Here is a 20276-nt window from a genome sequence, read left to right as displayed (position 1 = left end):
CTACACCAAACAGACCTTTCAGTGGGTTTGAAGGCTACACTAGAGGTTTTTCAAATTCATACACTAACTGTAATATGAAAAAGAGTCAGTATTAGTATTAATGGTCTAGAACAGCTGTTCCCAAACTTTTCCAGGGCAGGGCCCCTCAAATGGCATTAACATTTGACCGAGGCCCCCCTTTTGCAAGATGTCTTTAAAACACATTAAAAATACAGACTTCTGAATATATCCCCCCTTTTTATTATTATTATTAATAATTACATCTTACATCTTTACATTAGGAATTGATTGTGTGTGTGTGTGTGTGCGTGCGTGTTGTTTTCTGAGAGTGAGAAAGAGAAAACATGCTAGTGGGAGGGATGGGCACACCAAAATTGGTCTGGAACAGTGGTTTTCAAATTGGGGGCCGCCAGGGGGCACCCGGGGGGGCTGAACAATTTGGTGTGAAAAATAAATAAATACATGATTTTTTTTACATAATTTTTTTCCAGACAACCACACACACACACACACACACACACACACACACACAATCAATTCTTAATGTAATGTAATGTTAATATGTAATTATTAATAAAAAAAAAGGGGGGGATTTATTCGGAATTCTGTATTTTTAATGTGTTTTAAAGACATCTTGCAAAAGGGGGGCCTCGGTCAAATGTTAATGCCATTTGGGGGGCCTTGCCCTGGAAAAGTTTGGGAACCCTTGGTCTAGAATAGTACTGTATGTATCTGTATTATTTGAGACACAATGCTAGTTGATTTGCAGAAGCAGATGTATGGGGAAATTTGTCTTTTTTGTTTTTACTGAACTATGATGAAGTGAGTGCAGTGTCAGAATAGATTAAACTAAATAAAAACGGTTTACACTAAAATAATGTATCATATTAATATAAATGTGGCCTGTCTGAATGTTATTCATAACATTTCAAAATATTAGCACGTAAAATCTGATATTTATAATATATATATATATATATATATATATATATATATATATATATATATATATATGAATGAAATACAAAAGGAGATTGTGAGTTTCTCTTGTGAGCACACTTGTAAATTAAGTGACCCCGTGTGGTGTTACACACAACCCCTAGTTTGGGTATCACGGTACTAAATGGACTTTAATTGTTAGTCTGAAAATATTTTAGAGACAGACTAGATGAATTTTACATTCAACTGCATAAGCCTACACAGGGGAAAAATCTTTTGATTTTCTTTTGCATTAATGGCCCATTCACACTTTGATATCACTGCATGAAGTGTTTAAGCATTGGTTGATGTTCGAGGGTGTGTCGTTATTGATCCCAGCTGTCTGTTTTCTAGCTTGATTATGTTTGGTATTTAAAGCCCTCATGTTGCTTTGTGCAGTATTACTTTGTAACTGAGTGAATGTAATGGTGAATGCGTTATGCATGCTAAGTGGTCTTGTTTTCGTGTCCTGCTCTCGTTCCATGCCTTGACTTTAGTTTCATGTTTAACCTCGAGTATCTTGTCCAGTATAGACCGCGTTTTATGTGTCTTGATTTCTGTTTGTAAATAAAAGATGTTGATCTGCGCTTGCTTCTGCCCCTGCTCCCGTTTCATAACATAGACTCAGATCAGCAGAGCATGACAGCTTGCCCTCTGACTGTTACACTAGAGAACTCTTCCAAAAATGATAAATAAACATCTCATACAAAAACCTTCACCAAATCAAAGATTACACAGATTTTTTCAAAACCTTTTTATGTGGAACGTCTTCCATACAAGTATAGGCTGTTACTATAACAACATTAACATTACAAGCCCATTAATATATGCCTTACAATAACTACTGTCTAAGCTCTAATAAGAATATAATAAGAACTAATAAAAAGTAATAAGAATCAAGCTTTCAACAGCTCTATAATATAATAATCATTAAAGGTCAATATCAGTTTTAACAACGCACCACATGGCATTATGATTAATAGTTAACTACTCAAAACAGTTGTGTCACAAGTGAATGTGATCCAACTTTAAAAGCAGTACATGAAGCTACACTGCATTTCATGGTACAATAACGATAGAAAAGCAATCAAAGCACTGAAAAGACCCAAGATACACAAAAGTTCCACAATAAGGCATAGAGGCTCATTGTTTCTGCTTTCCTACTGCACTGTAGAACACTTGATCATCAAGATTCTCAGATAATGATACATGATTAAATGTTAATGAATAAAAATACTTTCAACTCACACCAGAACCTGGGAGTTGTCAGATTTCTTAGACTTACTTTTATATAAAATATTGTTTTAACTAATAATATTCCATATTCATTCACTGATGTAATTGCTTTTTCTCTGGCATGGAAACATCTCCATAAATTACAAATGATTATAAGAATGGACTTGCCAGTCCATTCTTCATAAGTTTATATTGGAGGAATGTGGAAAACACATCTTTGGCAGTGTTTATGAGAGGCATGATATAATCTTTAAAAACAGTGCCAGATTGTTTATCCTTTTCTTTTTTAAGTTGCTCAATCTCAAGCCCCATCAGCTGGGCTTTCTCTTCTAACCCTTTCTGAACAAGTTCTTTCTGTTCGGTCAGTTTACTCTCCAGCGCTCTCTCTAGCTCCTCCTGCTGCTGAATCTTCTCCTCCTCGAACTTCTCCTCCAGCTGCTGTAGCCGTTGCTTATGGTGCAATTTTTCCACCTGCATCAGTCGCTCCATCTCCAATTTTTTCTCCTGTTCAACTTTACACTGCTGCTCTAACAGAGCTGATTGTTCTTTCTCCTCTGTGAATCATCACCCAGGGGCAAAGAAAGAGACAGATAGAGTAAAGAAGTGACAGAATAGAAAACTCAACCTACATTGTTAGTACTTAATATATTATTGATTAATAAAATCATTTTATTAATATTTATTCATAGTGTGTAGTATTATCTTGCACATTATTGTACTGGACAGTGTTAGCAGTTTTTATTTTTATTTTTATTTTTTTACAGAATTCATGATTTTGCTGTTTTCTGTTTTCGCACATCAATGAATCGAAACTATGTTAGCCATCATGCAATGTGCAAATCCGTACTTCTCCCACTGGTAATCCCTACACTGATCTACCAATCCTGACAGGAAAAGCAAGCCACGCTTGTTAGCAAATGTTTGTCCTCACCGATATAACTAGTAAGATGGCTAATTAAGGTGCTAATGTTAACACAAAGGTAGATAATCATGTAACATTGCTAACTAACATTTTAGTAGCTACTTGTGTTGTTGCTAACGTCAGTAATTTAGCTCAGTGTAATTTTGAAAGGCCTACAGTTGTTTTCTGTTTGCCTCCCGTTGCTGTTCCTGCTGGTGCAGTTCTTCTGTGTATTCTGCCTCAAGCATTTATGGTTGGTTGTAACTCAAAAAAAAAAAAAAAATCTTTATCCATTAAGTCCTTTCTGTTGCCTGAGTAATCCATTTGCTCTATCACAATAACTTACTAAGAAAGCAAAGTGACTACTTATTAGCAGTAGCCAGCTAGATATCTGGCTTCCCTTAACATTATCTAGTGAGCACCGCCCTCCATTCCCCACTACCCAAATATCTGCCCATAACAATTGCAGTCTTTCTAATTTCATGTTCATCTTGAAGGTCTACATTCTACAAGGTCTTTTCCAATATTCAACCCAAGTAATCTCACTATATACCCTGCGGTGTCATTGTTGTAGGATGCAAGTAGGCAAGTTTCCAACAAATTAATTGATGGTTCATTTTTTAATTTTGGTCATAGTGTCCCTTTATTTAGTTGTAGTCATACTATTAGTCACACTATTTTAATATAATTACATGATCAGTGGCATGATTATGCTCAGCTTACCTTGAATCTTTTTCTCACTTTCAGTCAGTTGTTCGTCAGTCTGGAGAATTAATTTTGCCTCCATACTTTTCCTATTCAGAAACGTCTCCAGCACCACCTCAGCCTTCACACAGAAAGCATACACACACACAGAGATAGACAGAGAGAGAGAGAGAGCGAGAGAGAGAGAGAGAGAGAGAGAGAGAGAGAGTAATGGATATATATGTATTTATTTATTATACTCACATTTTATTAGGAACTACTATACACCTGAACATTCATGCAGTTATCTAATCAGGCAATCATGTGGCAGCAGCACAATGCAAAAAATCAGATACAGGTCAAGAGCTTCAATTAATGTTCACATCAAACATCAGAATGAAGAAAAAGTGTGTTCTATGTGACTTTGATCATGGCATGGTTGTTGGTACCAAATGGGCTTGTCTAAATATTTCAAAAACTGCTGATCTTCTGGGATTTTCACACACAGCAGTCAGAGGAAAATGGCCAGATTGGTTTGTTCTGCCAGGAAGGATAATAATCACTCTTTACAACTGTGGTGAGCAGAAAAGCATCTCAGCATGCACAAAACATCAGACCTTGAGGTGGAAGGGCTACAACAGCTGAAGACCACTTCTGGCTATCATGGGCACAGGCTCACAGAAAAAAAAATCATCTGATCTTTTTTACAGTCTTCAACTGTACAGTTTCATTGAGTCTATTCCCATGATACCATGCCACGATTGCATTTTGTACTGTATATTTGGCTGAAAGGATAAAGTAAATAATGAAAATTAACCATTATTTTCAACCTTTTATCCCATTTGTGTGTTTAGGTCTGTGTTTATTACCTGGATTCCTTTGTTGGGTTGGCTGTGGTACTGGGTAATGACGTTGTCTCTGTGCGTGCAATAGAGCTTATATCCTCCAGGCTTTGCATACTCCCCCCTCTGCACGTGCACGTTCATCTCCTCATATAGATCAGACAGAATCTGCTGGCACTTCTGTTCTGATTCCTCAATGTTCTGAGCAATTAGCTCAGCATAGTGCTTATCTACTGCCTCCTGAAAATACAAAACATATACACGCATTCAGAAATGCAATAATCAAAAACACGCCCTGGGCAAATTACGTTTGGTATTCTAGACATATTGATCTGATTGGCCTGACTCTAGTTCATCGCAAGGCACCATGCACACACACATTCACACATTTCTTCATACCTAGGGGAACCTTAGCATAGCCAATCCACCTACCATCATGGTTTTGGGATGTGAGAGGCAACTAGAGTAACCTGAGCACAGGATCGACCCTGGTGAGACTGTCTGTGTGTGTATCTGTGTCTATCTGTGTGTATCTTTGCGTGTGTGTGTGTGTGTGTGTGTGCGTGTGTGTATGTGGGTCCAAAACGCACCATGAGTTTCCTGAAGTATTCCCCCTCTTCATCTTTAAAAGAGCGCTTCATAAATTCAGTGTTGGCCATGTTGCTGATCTTCTGGTGTTCAGAAGAAAGTTTATTCAAATCGACTGGAAACAAACTCTTCACCTGCAATTAAATTTTGTGTCAGGAGCATGTTTAGGATTAGGCTTTGGTTCAGGGTCATGGAACATATCTTTAGGCTAGTATTTTACAAAAACTTGTATTTAAATTTAATTTTAAAAAAATATAGAAATACATGTGATTTTATATATATATATATATATATATATATATATATATATATATATATATATATATATATATATATATATATAACATGCTAAACTTTCAATTGTAACTATTTATGTCAAAGCAGTGTGTGTAACTGTATCTGTTTAGTATCTGAATCTGTAAATCTGATTTAAAGCAAAAGTGGGCATGGCTTAAACAAGAAAGTTTTTATTTTTATTAAATATAAATGATAACATCATTTTTTTGGCTACTCTACCCACCTCTGCCCACTTGCACTGTTTTTTGGTTCCATCCCCAATCCCCCAATGCACATCACTTTCTTTAATAAAAGTGCCTCCTATTCATATTTGTGTGTGTGTGTGTGTGTGTGTGTGTGTGTGTGTTACCTGTTCCATCTCATTCTGATAGAATTTAAGCCCCTCCTGCACAGCTGCCTGGTTTTCTATCCTTGCCATTACAACCACAGCATTCTCCAGACAAGGGACTTTCCCACTAGAGATGGTCTCCACATACGACTGCACTAGGTGACCGAGCACTGTCAACACACACACGCACACAGTTACAGCACAGAAAATAACAGTTCTATGTATTGAAACACTACTGAAAATGTTTATACAGATGAATAATATTGTAGTGAAATAATGTAGTGCTCACTCCTCCCTGTGACTCTGTATCCTCCTTTAACTGTTTTAACATTGCTTGTAGTAAAGATGTAGTCACAGAACTGCTGTGTAACGTTGAGAAATTTGGGCCAAATTTCACTCTCATCCAGGCTCTCGAGCTGAACCATTTTGTCCTGGGAGGCAGGAAACGGGAAAACAAAGCACTTGCGGGTTGGAAAATAGTTTCGAATACACTGCCTTGGAAGATTGTAGTTGGTGTCCTTCTTACTAAGACCTGCAATGCAGAATTTTTTTTATTCTTTTCATGTTAACAGCTAAACTGACATATAGTCCAGTCCATAAGTATTTGGACAGTGACACAGTTTTCATAATTTTGCTTCTGTGCACTCCCACAATGGAGTTGAAATTAAGCAATCAAGATGTGAGTGAAGTGTAGACTTTCAGTATGTAATTCAATACGTATTTCAATGGCTTCAACAAAAATACTGCATTAACTTTTTAGGAATTACAGCCATTTTTTAAATTTCTCCATTTTCACAGGCTCAAAACTAATTGGACAATTGACTGATAAGCAGTTTCATGGTCAGGTGTGGCCTGTTTCCTCGTTATTTCATGACAAATTAAGGAGATAAAAAGTCTGTTGATTCCAAGTGTTGAATTTGCATTTGGTAGCTGTTCATGGGAACTTTCAATATGTGGTCTAATGAGGTGTCGATGCAATTGAAGGAGGCCATCATTAGGCTGAAAAAACAAAACAGACCCATCAGCAAGATGACAGCAAAAAGCCTGGAAGACCACAGAGGACAACTATAGTGAATTATTACAGAATTATTTCCTTGGTGAAGAGAAACCCCTTCACATCAAGAAAGTCAAGAACACTCTCGAGGAGGCAGGCATATCATTGTCAAAGTCCACAAGCAGGATATGCATGAATGTAAATACAGTGGGTTTACCTCAAGATGCAAACCACTGGTAACACTCAAGAACTGCCAGATTAGACTTTGCTTAAAAAAAACTGTGCGGTTCTCACACCAGATTAGCTTGTACCTGAATGATGGGAAGAGAGGAGTATGGAGAAAGAAAGGCTCAGCTCATTTTCCAAAGCACACTACATCATCTGTCAAACATGGTGGAGGAGGTGTTATGGCATGGGCATGTATGGCTGCCAATGGAACTGGGTCATAGAAGAAGTATCAGGATGAATTCTGAAGTGTATAGAGCTATACCTCAGATTCAGTCAAATGGTACAAAACAGGTTCTTCACAGTACAGATGGATAATAACCCAAAACATACAGTGAAAACAACCCAAGTGCTTCTTAAGGCAAAGAAATGAAATGTTCTTAAATGGCCAAGTCAGTCACCTGATCTTAACCTAATTGAGCATATTTTCACTTACTGAAGACAAAATGAAGGCAGAGAGACCCACAAACAAGCAGCTACTGAAGGCAGCTGCAGTAAAGGCCTGGCAAAGCATCTCACGGGAGGAAACTCATCATTTGGTAATGTCCATGGGTTACAACCTTCAAGATTTGCATCCAAATATTAAAAATAATCCTAATATTTATGATTGTTAGTTTGTAGAATTACTTTTGAGCCTTTGAAAATGGATGTACTATGTAAAAATGGCTGTAATTCTTAAATGTTTAATGAAATATTTTGGTTGTTGAATTAAAGATCAAAGTCTACACTTCAATCACATCTTGATTGCTTCATTTCAAATCCATGGTGGTGGTGTACAGGGGCAAAATTACGAAAATTTGTCTTGAATCTTAGTCAGAAATGTCTTCTACACCTTTCTTCAGCTGCAGGGCAAAATCCAGGTACTCATCCTCGGTCACTCGACCCTTTTTCTCAATCACCAGCTCCAGTGAAAAATCACGCACTGTCCAGATGAAGTTAGGAAAAAACTGCACAAACTGAGAGTCTTCTTCCTCCTCCTCAACCTCAGCTGCTCTGGATTCAGGTGATTTGATCTTAATCTGCTCTGCAAGCTCAGTGACATAGCTGCAGCATGCTAAGGAATCATGACTGGATGAGAAATACAGTCATGGGAAGAAGAAAGTACACACACCTTCAATTATATGTTTTTATTATTCAGGGCATAAATAACAATTTTGTGGTACTCACCAACTTCTATAAACAAACAAATAACCTAGAGTGACAAAAAAAAAACATTTAAAAAAAAAATTCAATATGTAGTCATTTTCCCCAAAAAAAGTAACCAACATTTAGAAACCAGGTGGGAAAAAAGTAAGGGAATGGTTATAAGGCCATCTCCAAACAATTTGAAATTCACCATTCCATGAACACTGTTCATGAGAAGGATTGTTTACAAATGGAGAGCCTTCAAAACAGTTGCCAATCTTCCCAGAAGTGGGCATCCCAGCAAATTCAGTCCAAGGTCAGACCATTTAATGCTCAGTGATATAAAGGAAAACCCAAAAGCTACATCACATGACCTACAGGCCTCTGTAAGCACATTAAATGTTTTTGTTCATGTCAGCACAATCAAAAAAAAGACTGAGCATAGTATAGCTTTCATGGAAGCATGACTAGGAAAAGTCTCTTCTCTCCAAAAAGAATATGGCATGACTAAGGTTTGCAAAACTGCATTTTAACAAAACAGAAAAGACACTAACAAACAATATCCTTTGGACTTATGAGTCCAAACAATGTGCTTGTTCATCACGCACAGCACCATGTTTGGTGAAAACCAAACACAACGTATCACCACAAACACCTCAAACCAACTGGAGGAGGAGTGGTGATGATTTGGGCTTGTTTTGCTGCCACAGGACCTGGAAAACTTGCAGTCATTGAGACAACAATGAACTCCATTTTATACCAGAATATTCTTGAGACAAATGTCTGGCCATCTCTCAGCAGCTTAAGCTGGGCTGAAATTGGGTCAAACAACAAGACAATGATCCCATGCCCACCAGCAATATGACATATGAATGGATAAAATAGAAAAGAAAAATCAAGGTGTTGGAATGGCCAAGTCAAAGTCCAGACCTCAACCCCATTCAAATACTGTGGTGGGGTCCTAAGAGATCTGTGCATAAACAAATGCCCTCAGACATCAATGAACTGAAGCAATGTTGTAAAGAAGGGTGGGCCAAAATTTCACCAGCACAATCAAGAGACTGAAACTCCTACAGAAACTGTCTGCTTAAAGTTAATGTTGCTAAAGGTGGTTCTACATGTTACTGAATTATATGGTGTACTTATTTTTTACACAATTGTGAATGAGATGATAATTAAAAACATAGAATTGAAGGAAGGCATACTTTTTTTTTCCCAAGACTGTATCTGTGGGTCTTTATTATTGACTAAATGGCTATTTCTATAAATGTTAGTGTAGTTGTGTTTTACAAGGAAGGATACTGTAGTTTTTCCACTGCTGTGTTGTCGATGGTCCCGCGGCTGTTGTAGACCAGAGTGCTGCTGAGAAGAACAGCTAGACAGAAGATCCAGGCGTCATTCTTAGAGTCTCCCTAAAACAACACAAATATTATACACTGCAGTTATGTGTACTTAGATGTGTACTACAGAATATTATACTCATCCACACTAAACACTGAGGCCTAACTCTTTGGAATGGATAAAACATGACTACAGATATTACTACCACCTTCTGTACTAATCTACCCCAACACGGTGTCCATTTTCTGACCTGAATCCTTGGGAGTTTGGTACATTGGTACTTACTTTGTTAGGCCACAACAGATGAAATACCCTGAATGCAGGTCATCCAGAATGTCATTATTACAGAAAAGCTTTATAAATATACGACCAATGCAATTTGCACTCCTCGGAAACATTTACATTAAAGAATGTTGTAAGTACTGTGTTGCTATGGAGTCCTCACCTTGTCAACGTCCCCCAGTCCCTCAGTGTCCAGCAGCACCAGAGTGTGTCCTCTTTTATAAGGGTGTGGCACACACCACATCCAAATACCTTTAGTCTTCGACTCAATGGTGCTGCCCAGAGCAAAGCCTGCAAACAGTCACAGTAGTAATCTTCAGTATTATTTGAGAACCAAATAAAGTTTGGTATTTTGGACATTTTAGGCTGACAGAAGTGTTCACATATTTCTCATAAAGCAACTTATGTGCACATAATTCAACTGGTCCAAGCCAGTTACAAATTCTATAAGCCATAAGGAATACATTTTATGTTTTTTGATCAAATGTATCCACAAAACTGTATTGGGGTAATGGTTTTATCTGTCCAATTCTCAAAAAGTGAAAAATAAATAAATAAATTTGGAGATAAATTGAAGAAAAATGTCTTTAAAAACAAACTCACCAGTTTGTTTTCCTGCCAGGCGGTTCATGAGGTAAGACTTTCCTGTGCGATAGAGTCCCACCACAGACACCACCACCACCGGCTGGTTAATCCTGTACAGGTACTCAATGGCTCCATCACTCACACGCAGTGAACCGTTCACATTTTCCACCAAACAAATAGGCTCTGGCATTGGGCTGCACATGGTTCTCTCCAGCTCCGCAGTCTAGAGGTTGAAACATAAACTGTCTTTTAATTAAATAAAGAAAACCATAATAGATTCTTGAGATGCGTTCTGACCAATACGATGAGAATGACCTGGACATCTTCTTCTGCACATGAACAGTCATGCCAGTACCTTAAACAAAGTTACAAAGTGACTGTATAATGTAATATTTTATATAAATACTTTTGTTGGCTGTCATTTCCTGTAACCTTCTCACTGAGTTCCCATCAGTTCAGTGCTGGTTCCGTATAGAAGACGACCATTGACATTATCTGCTGTTCATAAAAGCACAGCACAGGTACACTATATGGCCAAAAGTTTGTGAACACCTGACCATCACATCCATGTGTGCTTGAACATCAATCATTCCCATTACTCCATACCCATTACTTTATTGTGCGCATTTTTACTGTGTAAGCGTTTCTGTTATTTTTTATTCTTTTTCCTGTTCGGGAGCGTCATCTATATTTATAGCATTTTACAGAACTGCTCTGAGGTTCTCATACAGATTCACTAGAGGGGTGTACCTAAAAGCAGCATGGTAGGGTTCGCGAGCTAAATTAAGCTAAAACCACTGGCTTGTCCGTAGCACGAAGGTGGATCTCGTTTCATCTGGATGGATCACTCGGCAACTGACATGCGGATTACGGTATAGAGCTTGTGTAAAGCCCATCTCCTGTCCAATCAGAGAGCTAGGTATTCTTATTGCGTCACCTTTCCTGTGGAGCTCGGCGCTCGTGTTGTAAAAGGGTCTCTGGTGCATTCATGGTGCGTTCAAACGTACAGCGATTTCATATGTGCAAGTCGCCAGTCGCTGTACTATGAAGCCGTCAGTCGGCGTTCCTTCTACTGGTTGCCATAGTAACATGGGTGGCGCAACTAAGAAAACTGGTTGTTGTCAAAAGTGGAATGACTTTTGACAAAAAAACAGTTCTCTTGCTACTAAAATGAAACACTGACTACGTTTACATGGACAGCAATTATCTAATTATTGACCTTATTCTGAGTAAGACAATAGTGTGATTAGTCTTAAATTAAGTGTTTACAGGAGTTGCTTGTAGAATTCTCCTTTCATGTTCCCGTTTTACATGTTATAGAAAATAGAACGATTAACGGCACACGTCATTATGTCCGAATTTCTCTCCAGAATTTCACGTATCAACATACAGTTGGTCTTCGTTATGGTACCGTTTACAGTTTTGGGTGTTTCATTTTTAATTTTACGAAAGCTTCAAGTGCAGTTAATTATTAGTCATGCTATATGTGCAAATAGACAACTGCTTGAAGCCATGGGCTGCGTCCCAAACCGCTACTTACCTACTATATGATAGCCGAAATACTATATAGTAAGTAAGTACGTGGTTTCGGACGCAGCCGTGCTCTCTTGTTTGCCGTAAAATGGTTGAGCACTGCCGTGTGTGAACATGTCCTGTCACAAAATGCGGTGAAAACTCCGGAAAAGTAGGCTAATTCATAAAATCATATATAATATGTCATTGGATATGCACTCCACAGCACAGCAATGAAATTGCATGTTCTGTTCTGAGAGAAGGGGATGCTGCGATTGCTACCTTGCTATTCTGGAAATGCTTGCATGGCTCTTTGACTTTATAAAGCACTGTACTACCAACTCCAACTTTCAGGAACGGGTAATGTCACTGGAATCATTTAAAAAAAAAAAAAAAGGTTTAAAGACTCTTTATCACCCTCTTGAACACTCAGCTTTATTAGCACCACAGGAATGCAAGAATGCATGTTGAGTATATACGACAGGAACATGCTAAGTTTTTTGACAGACATAGTCATTTGCGTAGATACATAGGGTATGTTTCAGCACTAAGGCGTACACCTGCAGGGCATTTACATGCCCTTATATTGCATTGTTGTCTACATTGCCAAAGCCAGTACCCACTAGTTCTTGAATGAGTTTCAAGATCATCACAAGTCCTGGAAGCCTTCAACATATCATGAACTCATTAATGCTCTTGTGGCTGAATGGGTAAATCCCCACAGCCACACTCTGAAATCTAGTGGAAAGCCTTCACAGAAGAGTGGAGGTTATTATAGCAGCAAAGGGGATTGAATCTGGAATGGGATGCTCAAAAAGCACATATGGGTGTGATGGTCAAGTATTGGTCAAACTTTTTGCCATATACACAATGCAAAAAAAACAATGTTTTATGTTTTTCACCAAACACAATGCAAAAAACATTTTTAAAAATCTTAGCAAGTGAAAATATCTTGAACATTTAGCTAGTATTTTCTATTATAATATTCCAGTAAACCAAATATAAGATTATTAAACCTATTTCTAGGCATTTTTTTTAGTCATTTCAAGCTTTAAATTGTCTTGTGGCAGATAATTGTGCTCATTTTAAGCAGTTATTTCTAGAAAGAAGCAAAATTATCTGCCAATAGAATAAGAAAAAAAATAAAGCTTGAAATGTGTGATTACCAAATGACCTATGGCACTTTAGAGTCACAGAGCAGCTGTGAGTTGCTGATCAAGCGATGTAATAGGGAAAATGTAATAGCAAAGTTATTTATTTATCTTTCATCCTGTGACAGTTTGGTATGTGTAAAAGTAAATTATTAATCTTGTGCAATTAGGAAGTATAAACATGAGAGCACATTAGGTAACAGAGAGATGAAGAGATCAGGAAACATGGAGGGATGTGAGAATTAAGGCTTCACATTATTTATTCATTCCGCAGTAATAGTTTATTCTTTACACTGAAATTACACACATGGCTCTCTTGGTCCTAAAAAAACACACTGTACGCTTATTTGGAGGCCCAAAGAACAAAGTAGGGTACTGTAAGTAGACGACAAATCAGATGTCTTGGTTTTAAGCAAATGTATGATTCATATAGGATTGTGCTGTAGGCCTACATGGTATGAGTTTTACTTAATAGAATTTTTGCTGAAGTAAAATGGAATACTGTAGATGCTCCTGACTATAATATTTGAATAATATAATTATACAGTATTTTATAATGCAAAAAACAACAGCTTCCAGTCCTGTGAGCCAAAAACAGGAACCTGAGGTTACATTGAGCACAGACTCACCAACACTGATCAGCTGAAGATTGGGAAAAGACCAAGTGACATTTTTCCAATCCTCAGCTGTTTAGGTTCGGTGAGCCTGTGCCCACTGTAACCTCAGATTCCTGTTTATAGCTCACAGGAGTGTAACCAGATGTCATCTTTTATTGTTTCAGCCTGTCCACCTCAAACTTTGATGTGTTGTGCTTTCTGAGGTTCTTTTCTATAAAGAGTGATTATTGAGTTACCATAGGCTTCTTGTGAGCTCAAACCAGTCTCCTTTCCGACCTCAGAACTACCGCTCATTGGATTTTTAAAAAATGTTTTTGCACCATTCTATGTGAATTCTAGTGACTCTTGTTTGTGAAAATAACAGGAGATCAGCTGTGCTTTCAAATTGGATAGTCCAGCTATGTACTCTATTGATTAAGTTTACTTAATTGTTTAAGTGTTGAAAAATAACTAAACATTTGTGGCATGTTGTTCAGAATCAGCTTGATAGGCTGACTTATGACAGTCTAGTTTGTGGTTTCCTGACTGGAGGGTGTCTAAAGAAGTCTATCCATGTATATCTATGTATATCTGTAATATATAGTATATAATATTACAGAAGAATATATATAGCAACATGGGTAATAATATATTTTTTGTGGTTGTTTCAGGCTTTGCGCTAGGCAGCACCATAGAGTCAAAAACTAAAGGCATCTGGATGTGGTGCGTTCCACACCCCATTAAAACAGGACACACTCTGGTGCTGCTGGACACTGAGGGACTCGGGGATGTGCACAAGGTATGGGCAACACATGAGAAGACTAACTAATGTAAAGCACCACTGATCAGTTATGAAACATATAATTTGCAATGAGTTTTTATATACTGCATTTTTATATACAGATTATGCTGTAAAGTTCAATTACTTATTTATTTCAAATGCACACACAAATGTAATATTTTTAGACCTGTCATACAGGCCTAAAAGGCATTAAGGAAATACTACATATATATACGTGAGAGGACCCAAAAATTCCCAGAATTGTTTTTTTTTAAAAGTAGTGGGGTTTTTTTCTATAGCATTTGTCCTTTAATCCCCTTCAAAGTATTCTCCATGTGATGCTATAAACTTGTCCCAGCATTTCTGCAATTCCTGGAAACATTTCCTGTAGTCATCTTTTGTTATCATGTCTAGAGACTTTTTTTTTAAGAGTTTTTTTTCTGGATTTTTTCCACGGTGGCGAATATTTTTCCCTTCAGTCTCATTTTTTAATTTCGGGAAAAAAAATAAGTCGCATGGAGGATGTGATGTGATAACTGCATTGTTTCTGGTTATTAACTCCTTGGTTGTAAACGCAGTGTGTGCAGGTGCACTGTTTCCATAGACACCTAAGCACATCAATGTAAGCGTTTTAACATCAAAGTGCTTAGGGAGAGCATCAGGAAAAAATGTTCTGGGAAACGTGTGTATCGCATCACAAGGAGAGTACTTTGAATTACTTTGTTTTACAATTCCGGGAATTGTTGGGTCCCCCTCGTATACTGTATCACCTCTGAAGGTGTGTTGTGGTGTCTGGCTCCAAGCCATTAGCAGCAGATCCTTTAAGTCCTGTAAGTTGTGAGGTGGGGCCTCCATGGATCAGACTTGTTTGTCCAGCATATCCCACAGATGCTTGATCAGGGTGAGATATGGGGAATTTGAACTTGAAGTCGTTGTCATGTTCCTCAACCCATTCCTGAACAATTTTTGCAGTGTGGCAGGGAGCATTATCTGGCTGAAAGAAGCCGCTGCCATTAGGGAATATCGTTGCCATTAAGGGGTGTACTTGGTCTGCAACAATGTTTAGGTAGGTAATACGTATCAAAATAGCATCCACATGAAGGCCAGGACCCAAGGTTTCCCAGCAGAACATTGCCCATAGCATCACACTGCCTCTGCCAGCTTGCCTTCTTTCCATAGTGCATCCTGGTGCCATCTCTTCCCCAGGTAAGCGACACACACACACACACACACCCAGCCGTCCACATGATGTAAATGAAAACGTGATTCATCAGACCAGGCCACCTTCTTCCATTGCTCCATGGTCCAGCTCTGATGCTCATGTCCTCATTGTAGGCACTTTTAGTGGTGGACAGGGGTCAGCATGGCCACTCTGACTGGCCTGCAGCGACGCAGGTCCATACACAGCAAACTGTGATGCACTGTGTGTTCTGACACCTTTCTATTATAGACAGCATTAACTTTTTCAGCAATTTGGGCTACAGTAGCACTTCTGTGGGACCAGACCAGCTAGCCTTCACTCCCTAAATGCATCAATGAGCCTTGGGAGCCTATGACGCTGTAGATGGTTCACCAGTTGTCCTTCCATGGACCACCTTTGGTAGGTACTAAACACTGCATACCGAGAACACACCACAAGACCTGCCGTTTTGGAGATGGTATGACCCAGTCATCTAGCCATCACAATTTGGTCCTTGTCAAAGTCGCTCTGATCCTTATGCTTGCCCATTTTTTTCTGCTTCCAACACATTAACTTTGAGAACTGATTCTTCACTTGCTGCATAATATATCTACCATTGTAACAAGATAATCAATGTTATTCAGTTCACATGTTGGTGGTTTTAATGTTATGGCTTATCAGTGTGTATGTATAGTTTGTTTTTTGTGCAGCTAGTTTTTTAATGATTGCTTGTACTGATGATTAAGGAAAAATGATAGTCAGCTTTATAGAGTGTGATGATCTTTGTCAGATCATTTAAGCACACCAAATCACTTTTAATGGCTTTTAGACTTTTAATGGCTTTTTAGTCTCAAATGGTGTTTTAAAAGAATCGTGCGTTTTGTTTCAACTATAAACAAGTTTTTGGAAACGAGGTTCACCAACGAGGATACTTACACAGAACTGTTGCTAAATACATAAGATTTTGTCTATGCTTTGACATCCCATGTCCCCACTGGCTGACAGTCAAGTCGTGTAAATTTATGACCTCTGGTAACACTGTTTGACATGAATGTGTGATCTTTCCTGGCAGTTGTCTGAATGTGAGAGACAGAGAAATTCGATTTCTGGGGGTTTTGCTGACTAGAATGCTTACAAATGTGTTTATGTTAACGAATTAAGGAGAGAGTCGTGCGTCTCAGTGCTTAAATAATGGTTAAGACATTGTAGTTAAAACACAGAAGAAACTCTGCAACTATCTGTTACAATGGCTGCCCCAAGAAATCCTAATACCCCTAGAGGAATGCTCTGTATTCACCAACAAGAGGACCTGTTGAAATGAGAGAGGACCTGATTTTTGCTCCGAGAAAAAAACCCCCAAGATGTTAGTTTGACTATTTATTCATGAAGATATTGTAAAGACGTTGTTGTTTAACCCTGAGCAGAGTGTCAACAACTCCAAAGATCGTGTCTTAAGTGTGAAAGTTTATTTAGGAAATAGACAAAACATTTAAAGATGATGTTTTAAAAGAAACGGGTGTTTCGTCCATAATGGTAAAAAAGAAAAATGGTTGTACTCCAATGTGAAATAAATCGGTGGAGACACATTGAGTACATTTCTGTTCCAGAGTCTATAAGGATCCCCACCCTTAATGTAGAGTGACAAATGTATACACCCTCCGTGACTACGTTACTTAAGGTTTGAACATTTTTATTTTGTGATGGCAGCAAGACAAAACTGTTGCACATTTGGTATCTGGTGATTTTAGAATTAGACCCCAACTGTCAAATATGTTTTGACATAGAATGTGAATTGCTATGTCAGGCAAAGAGCACAATGGCATGGAAAGAGTATGATGAGGTGATCTAATGCTTAGGAGTTCTACAGTACTTCAACTTGGGAACATTCCAACATGGCCCTCAGGGAGGCATTATCTAAGGTATGTATATATAATATAGATAAGATCACCAGTATGTCTTTACCTACTCCTGATCTGGAGTCAAAATTATTACTTTTTATTTCCTTGTATGGGTTTATGACAGTGAGCAGTGATATACACTATAAGCCAAAGTTATAGAAGCAGTCGAGTTATTTTTAAAGGTTCCATATTTTAACAGTTAAGGCATATTTCCAACAGAACATAATATTAGACATTTAGTGTAAACGGTGAAAATATTTTTCCATATTAAATGCATCATATTAGAAAAGATAGTACAGTCTTTGTTGATAAGTTACAAAACTCATACTTTATAACAATTTGTTTAGGAGCATCTGAATCTGGCAAATAACTTTTATTCCATTTAGGCATGCAATAAAAGTTAATAAACAAATTAGGAAGAAATGGCTTGTACAGTACTGCTGCAGATTAATTATTAAGATTAATTATTAGATTGATTATTAAGTCAAACCATTTTGTTCAAACTTCAGCGTGATCCATAGAGTAGCAGAATTTTATGGCAACGTATGAATACCATGTGAAGGATTAAGTTGACTAGTCACTTAATTGCAAAGACATATCCTTGTGCAGGATCACCTTCACACCAGCATTGCCCATTGACACGTCTTCTACCATATCAACATATAAGAAAAGGCGAAAAGTAATATGAGATATATAAGAATATATCTGATCAAATATGACATTATAATGAAAAAACATAATAATATTATTTAACAAGGTCTGCCATTCAGCCCTCTTAAGTGTAAGAGCATTATCAGTATTGTACGGCAGTTGGAACAGTAGCTAGCTTTCAGATGTCAAATGAAAAACAACTTTTTGAGTCACAGTGCCAAACTACTGGCAGAATATTTTGATCCTTATTTTTCAGCCTGAAGGACTGGCATTTATTTAATAGACAGAAGGCACAGCCATATACTTGATCAGAGGATTTAGGAATTTCTTTAAGAAAGGTTCACTGTTTTTGCTCTTTTATCATAGCTCGTAAGGAGTAAGTGGTAGAAGATGGATGGATGGATGGATCATAGCTCGTATCTCACTTGACTTGTGCTAAATGCTACTGTCTAGTGAATTTGTCTAGTGAATTTCTGTCTAATGCCCATAAGAGGCAGTAGAGAGTCAAGACCATTTCAATGTCATAAACCATAACAAACAAGTTACAATGCTACTGCTCATGTCTGGTCCTGAAGCATTTCTGGTGGCACCAGAAGCTAGATAACTAATGTGAACTGCTACTTTCCTAATTATAACCCACAGAACATTTAGAAATGCAATCGAAATACAAACCTGGCATTTTCACTACAAATGTATCAAAATGCTAGCTAGCTATACAGTGGGGGATTTTTTTTTTTTTCCAGTAAATATATTTCCAATTAGGCTATTCACATGAAATTTTCACCTAGTTTTGTTTTGCTTTTCAGAAATCTAAACACTTTAATTTCCAAAAGTATGTTAGTTCTGGCCCTGGGGGAGCATCCAACCACTGAACAACATGGTCCTAATTTTAATAATGACATTTTTAATCATAGTTATCGGAATCTCACTCACCACTGCTTGAAAACTAACTGTAAACATCCAAGAAACAAAGACATCACTTCCTTAAACTTTAGATGTACCTTTAGACCATAAAATTTAGATGTACCTTTGCTCAACTGTATTTAATACATCCAGAAAGGTGAGCAAATAAATGGAACATTATTTTATATCAGTTAAATAGGAAATAAAAAAAAAATAATTAGTCATTCAAAAGATGTTATTTGTATTTCAATGGAATTTGAAATGTATGAGTTGTGAATAAGATACTATCTATATATTGAGATGCACTGCAAGGTACGCAAATGTTTCAAATTCCCCCAATGAAATGTGTTTGCAACATACAGACATTGTATTATTGTATTATTGGCAGGGAAATAGAAGAGAATAAATATGATGGATACATTGTAACTCACCTTCGTCAAAATGTTTGCCTTCAACATAGGGTCATTCAAATATGTCTTTACTTGTGATCCCACCTTAATTTTCACTATTGGTTATCTTAGGTGTAGTAATGCCTAAAGCCATAAAAACACTGAATTATTATGAGTATTAAATTGAAGCATTAGATTATTAGATAACTTCTGTTAAATTTTAGTAAACATATTAATGTCTGTCATCTCTTCAGGGGAAAATTTGCATTTATTTCTCCAAACCTCATTCAATCTTGTTCCTCTATATAATGAGTAATTCTCGATGCAGCTAAAAGTTACTGTTGATATTTACAGAATTTTGACTATTTAATATATTGTATTTTTTAAAAAAACTAATATAGTTGCTTTCTTTTACAGTTAATTGTAAGCCATACATTTTTCCACATCTAGTGTTCTATTATAGAGCTGCATTAATCAATATTGTGTCATAGTGCTAACTGCCAAATCAACCCAAGTACTTCACATAACTTGTGTAGCTGTTTTTGTAATTGTGACATTAGCTCCTTCAAAATTAAAACCATTTTTTCATACAATGTGTCCTAGAGTGTGTCCACTTTCTTTTAACACAATTTATGTAGAATTTAGAATACAAGAGATATATTCATTTTATAAAAAACGCTAATAAAAAAACTACCCAGATACTTTTGCCCATTTAATTCACCATTACAGAAGATCAATCTTAGGAGAGAAAAGCAGTTATTGGAATGCAGTATCCATCTTGATTGATCGTCCCGCAAGATATGAAGGAC

The 20276-nt window shown here is 37.3% G+C and overlaps 3 protein-coding genes across 3 annotated transcripts in view; 1 reads left to right on the top strand and 2 right to left on the bottom strand.

The window, feature by feature from the left end:
* Window positions 1–20276, bottom strand: part of LOC128624428 (guanylate-binding protein 1-like) — a 90178-nt gene that overhangs the window by 35146 nt on the left and 34756 nt on the right. The gene's annotated exons all lie outside the window — the stretch shown is intronic.
* On the bottom strand, window positions 1743–10815 carry LOC128624426 (guanylate-binding protein 1-like). Its single transcript, XM_053652073.1, has 10 exons — window positions 10425–10815; window positions 9985–10112; window positions 9501–9610; window positions 7906–8117; window positions 6144–6386; window positions 5876–6024; window positions 5232–5363; window positions 4669–4881; window positions 3839–3941; window positions 1743–2768 (listed from the first exon to the last, which is right to left on the bottom strand). The coding sequence occupies exons 1-10, from the start codon at window positions 10606–10608 to the stop codon at window positions 2365–2367; spliced, it is 1878 nt and encodes a 625-aa protein (XP_053508048.1). The 5' UTR covers window positions 10609–10815; the 3' UTR covers window positions 1743–2364.
* gbp2 (guanylate binding protein 2) overlaps window positions 12376–20276 on the top strand; it is a 61599-nt gene continuing 53698 nt past the window's right edge. Inside the window, exons 1-2 of the mRNA XM_053652069.1 lie at window positions 12376–13446; window positions 14337–14464. Coding sequence (XP_053508044.1) covers window positions 13377–13446; window positions 14337–14464 — 198 coding nt within the window. The 5' untranslated portion in view covers window positions 12376–13376. The remainder of the gene's footprint in view (window positions 13447–14336; window positions 14465–20276) is intronic.

Source organism: Ictalurus furcatus, chromosome 20 (genome assembly GCF_023375685.1).
Source record: "Ictalurus furcatus strain D&B chromosome 20, Billie_1.0, whole genome shotgun sequence".
Classification (NCBI taxonomy): domain Eukaryota; kingdom Metazoa; phylum Chordata; class Actinopteri; order Siluriformes; family Ictaluridae; genus Ictalurus; species Ictalurus furcatus.
Note: the sequence above shows the minus strand (reverse complement) of the source record. Positions and strands in the feature narration are given on the sequence as shown.

Excerpts from the sequence above, each read along its gene's own strand:
- LOC128624426 (XM_053652073.1), bottom strand. The coding sequence starts at position 10,608 with ATGTGCAGCCCAATGCCAGAGCCTATTTGTTTGGTGGAAAATGTGAAC. Across the intron at positions 9,611-9,984 it reads GACTGGGGGACGTTGACAAG|GGAGACTCTAAGAATGACGC; the intron begins GTGAGGACTCCA and ends GTGTTGTTTTAG. Across the intron at positions 8,118-9,500 it reads ACAGCAGTGGAAAAACTACA|CTATGTCACTGAGCTTGCAG; the intron begins GTATCCTTCCTT and ends AGCATGCTGCAG.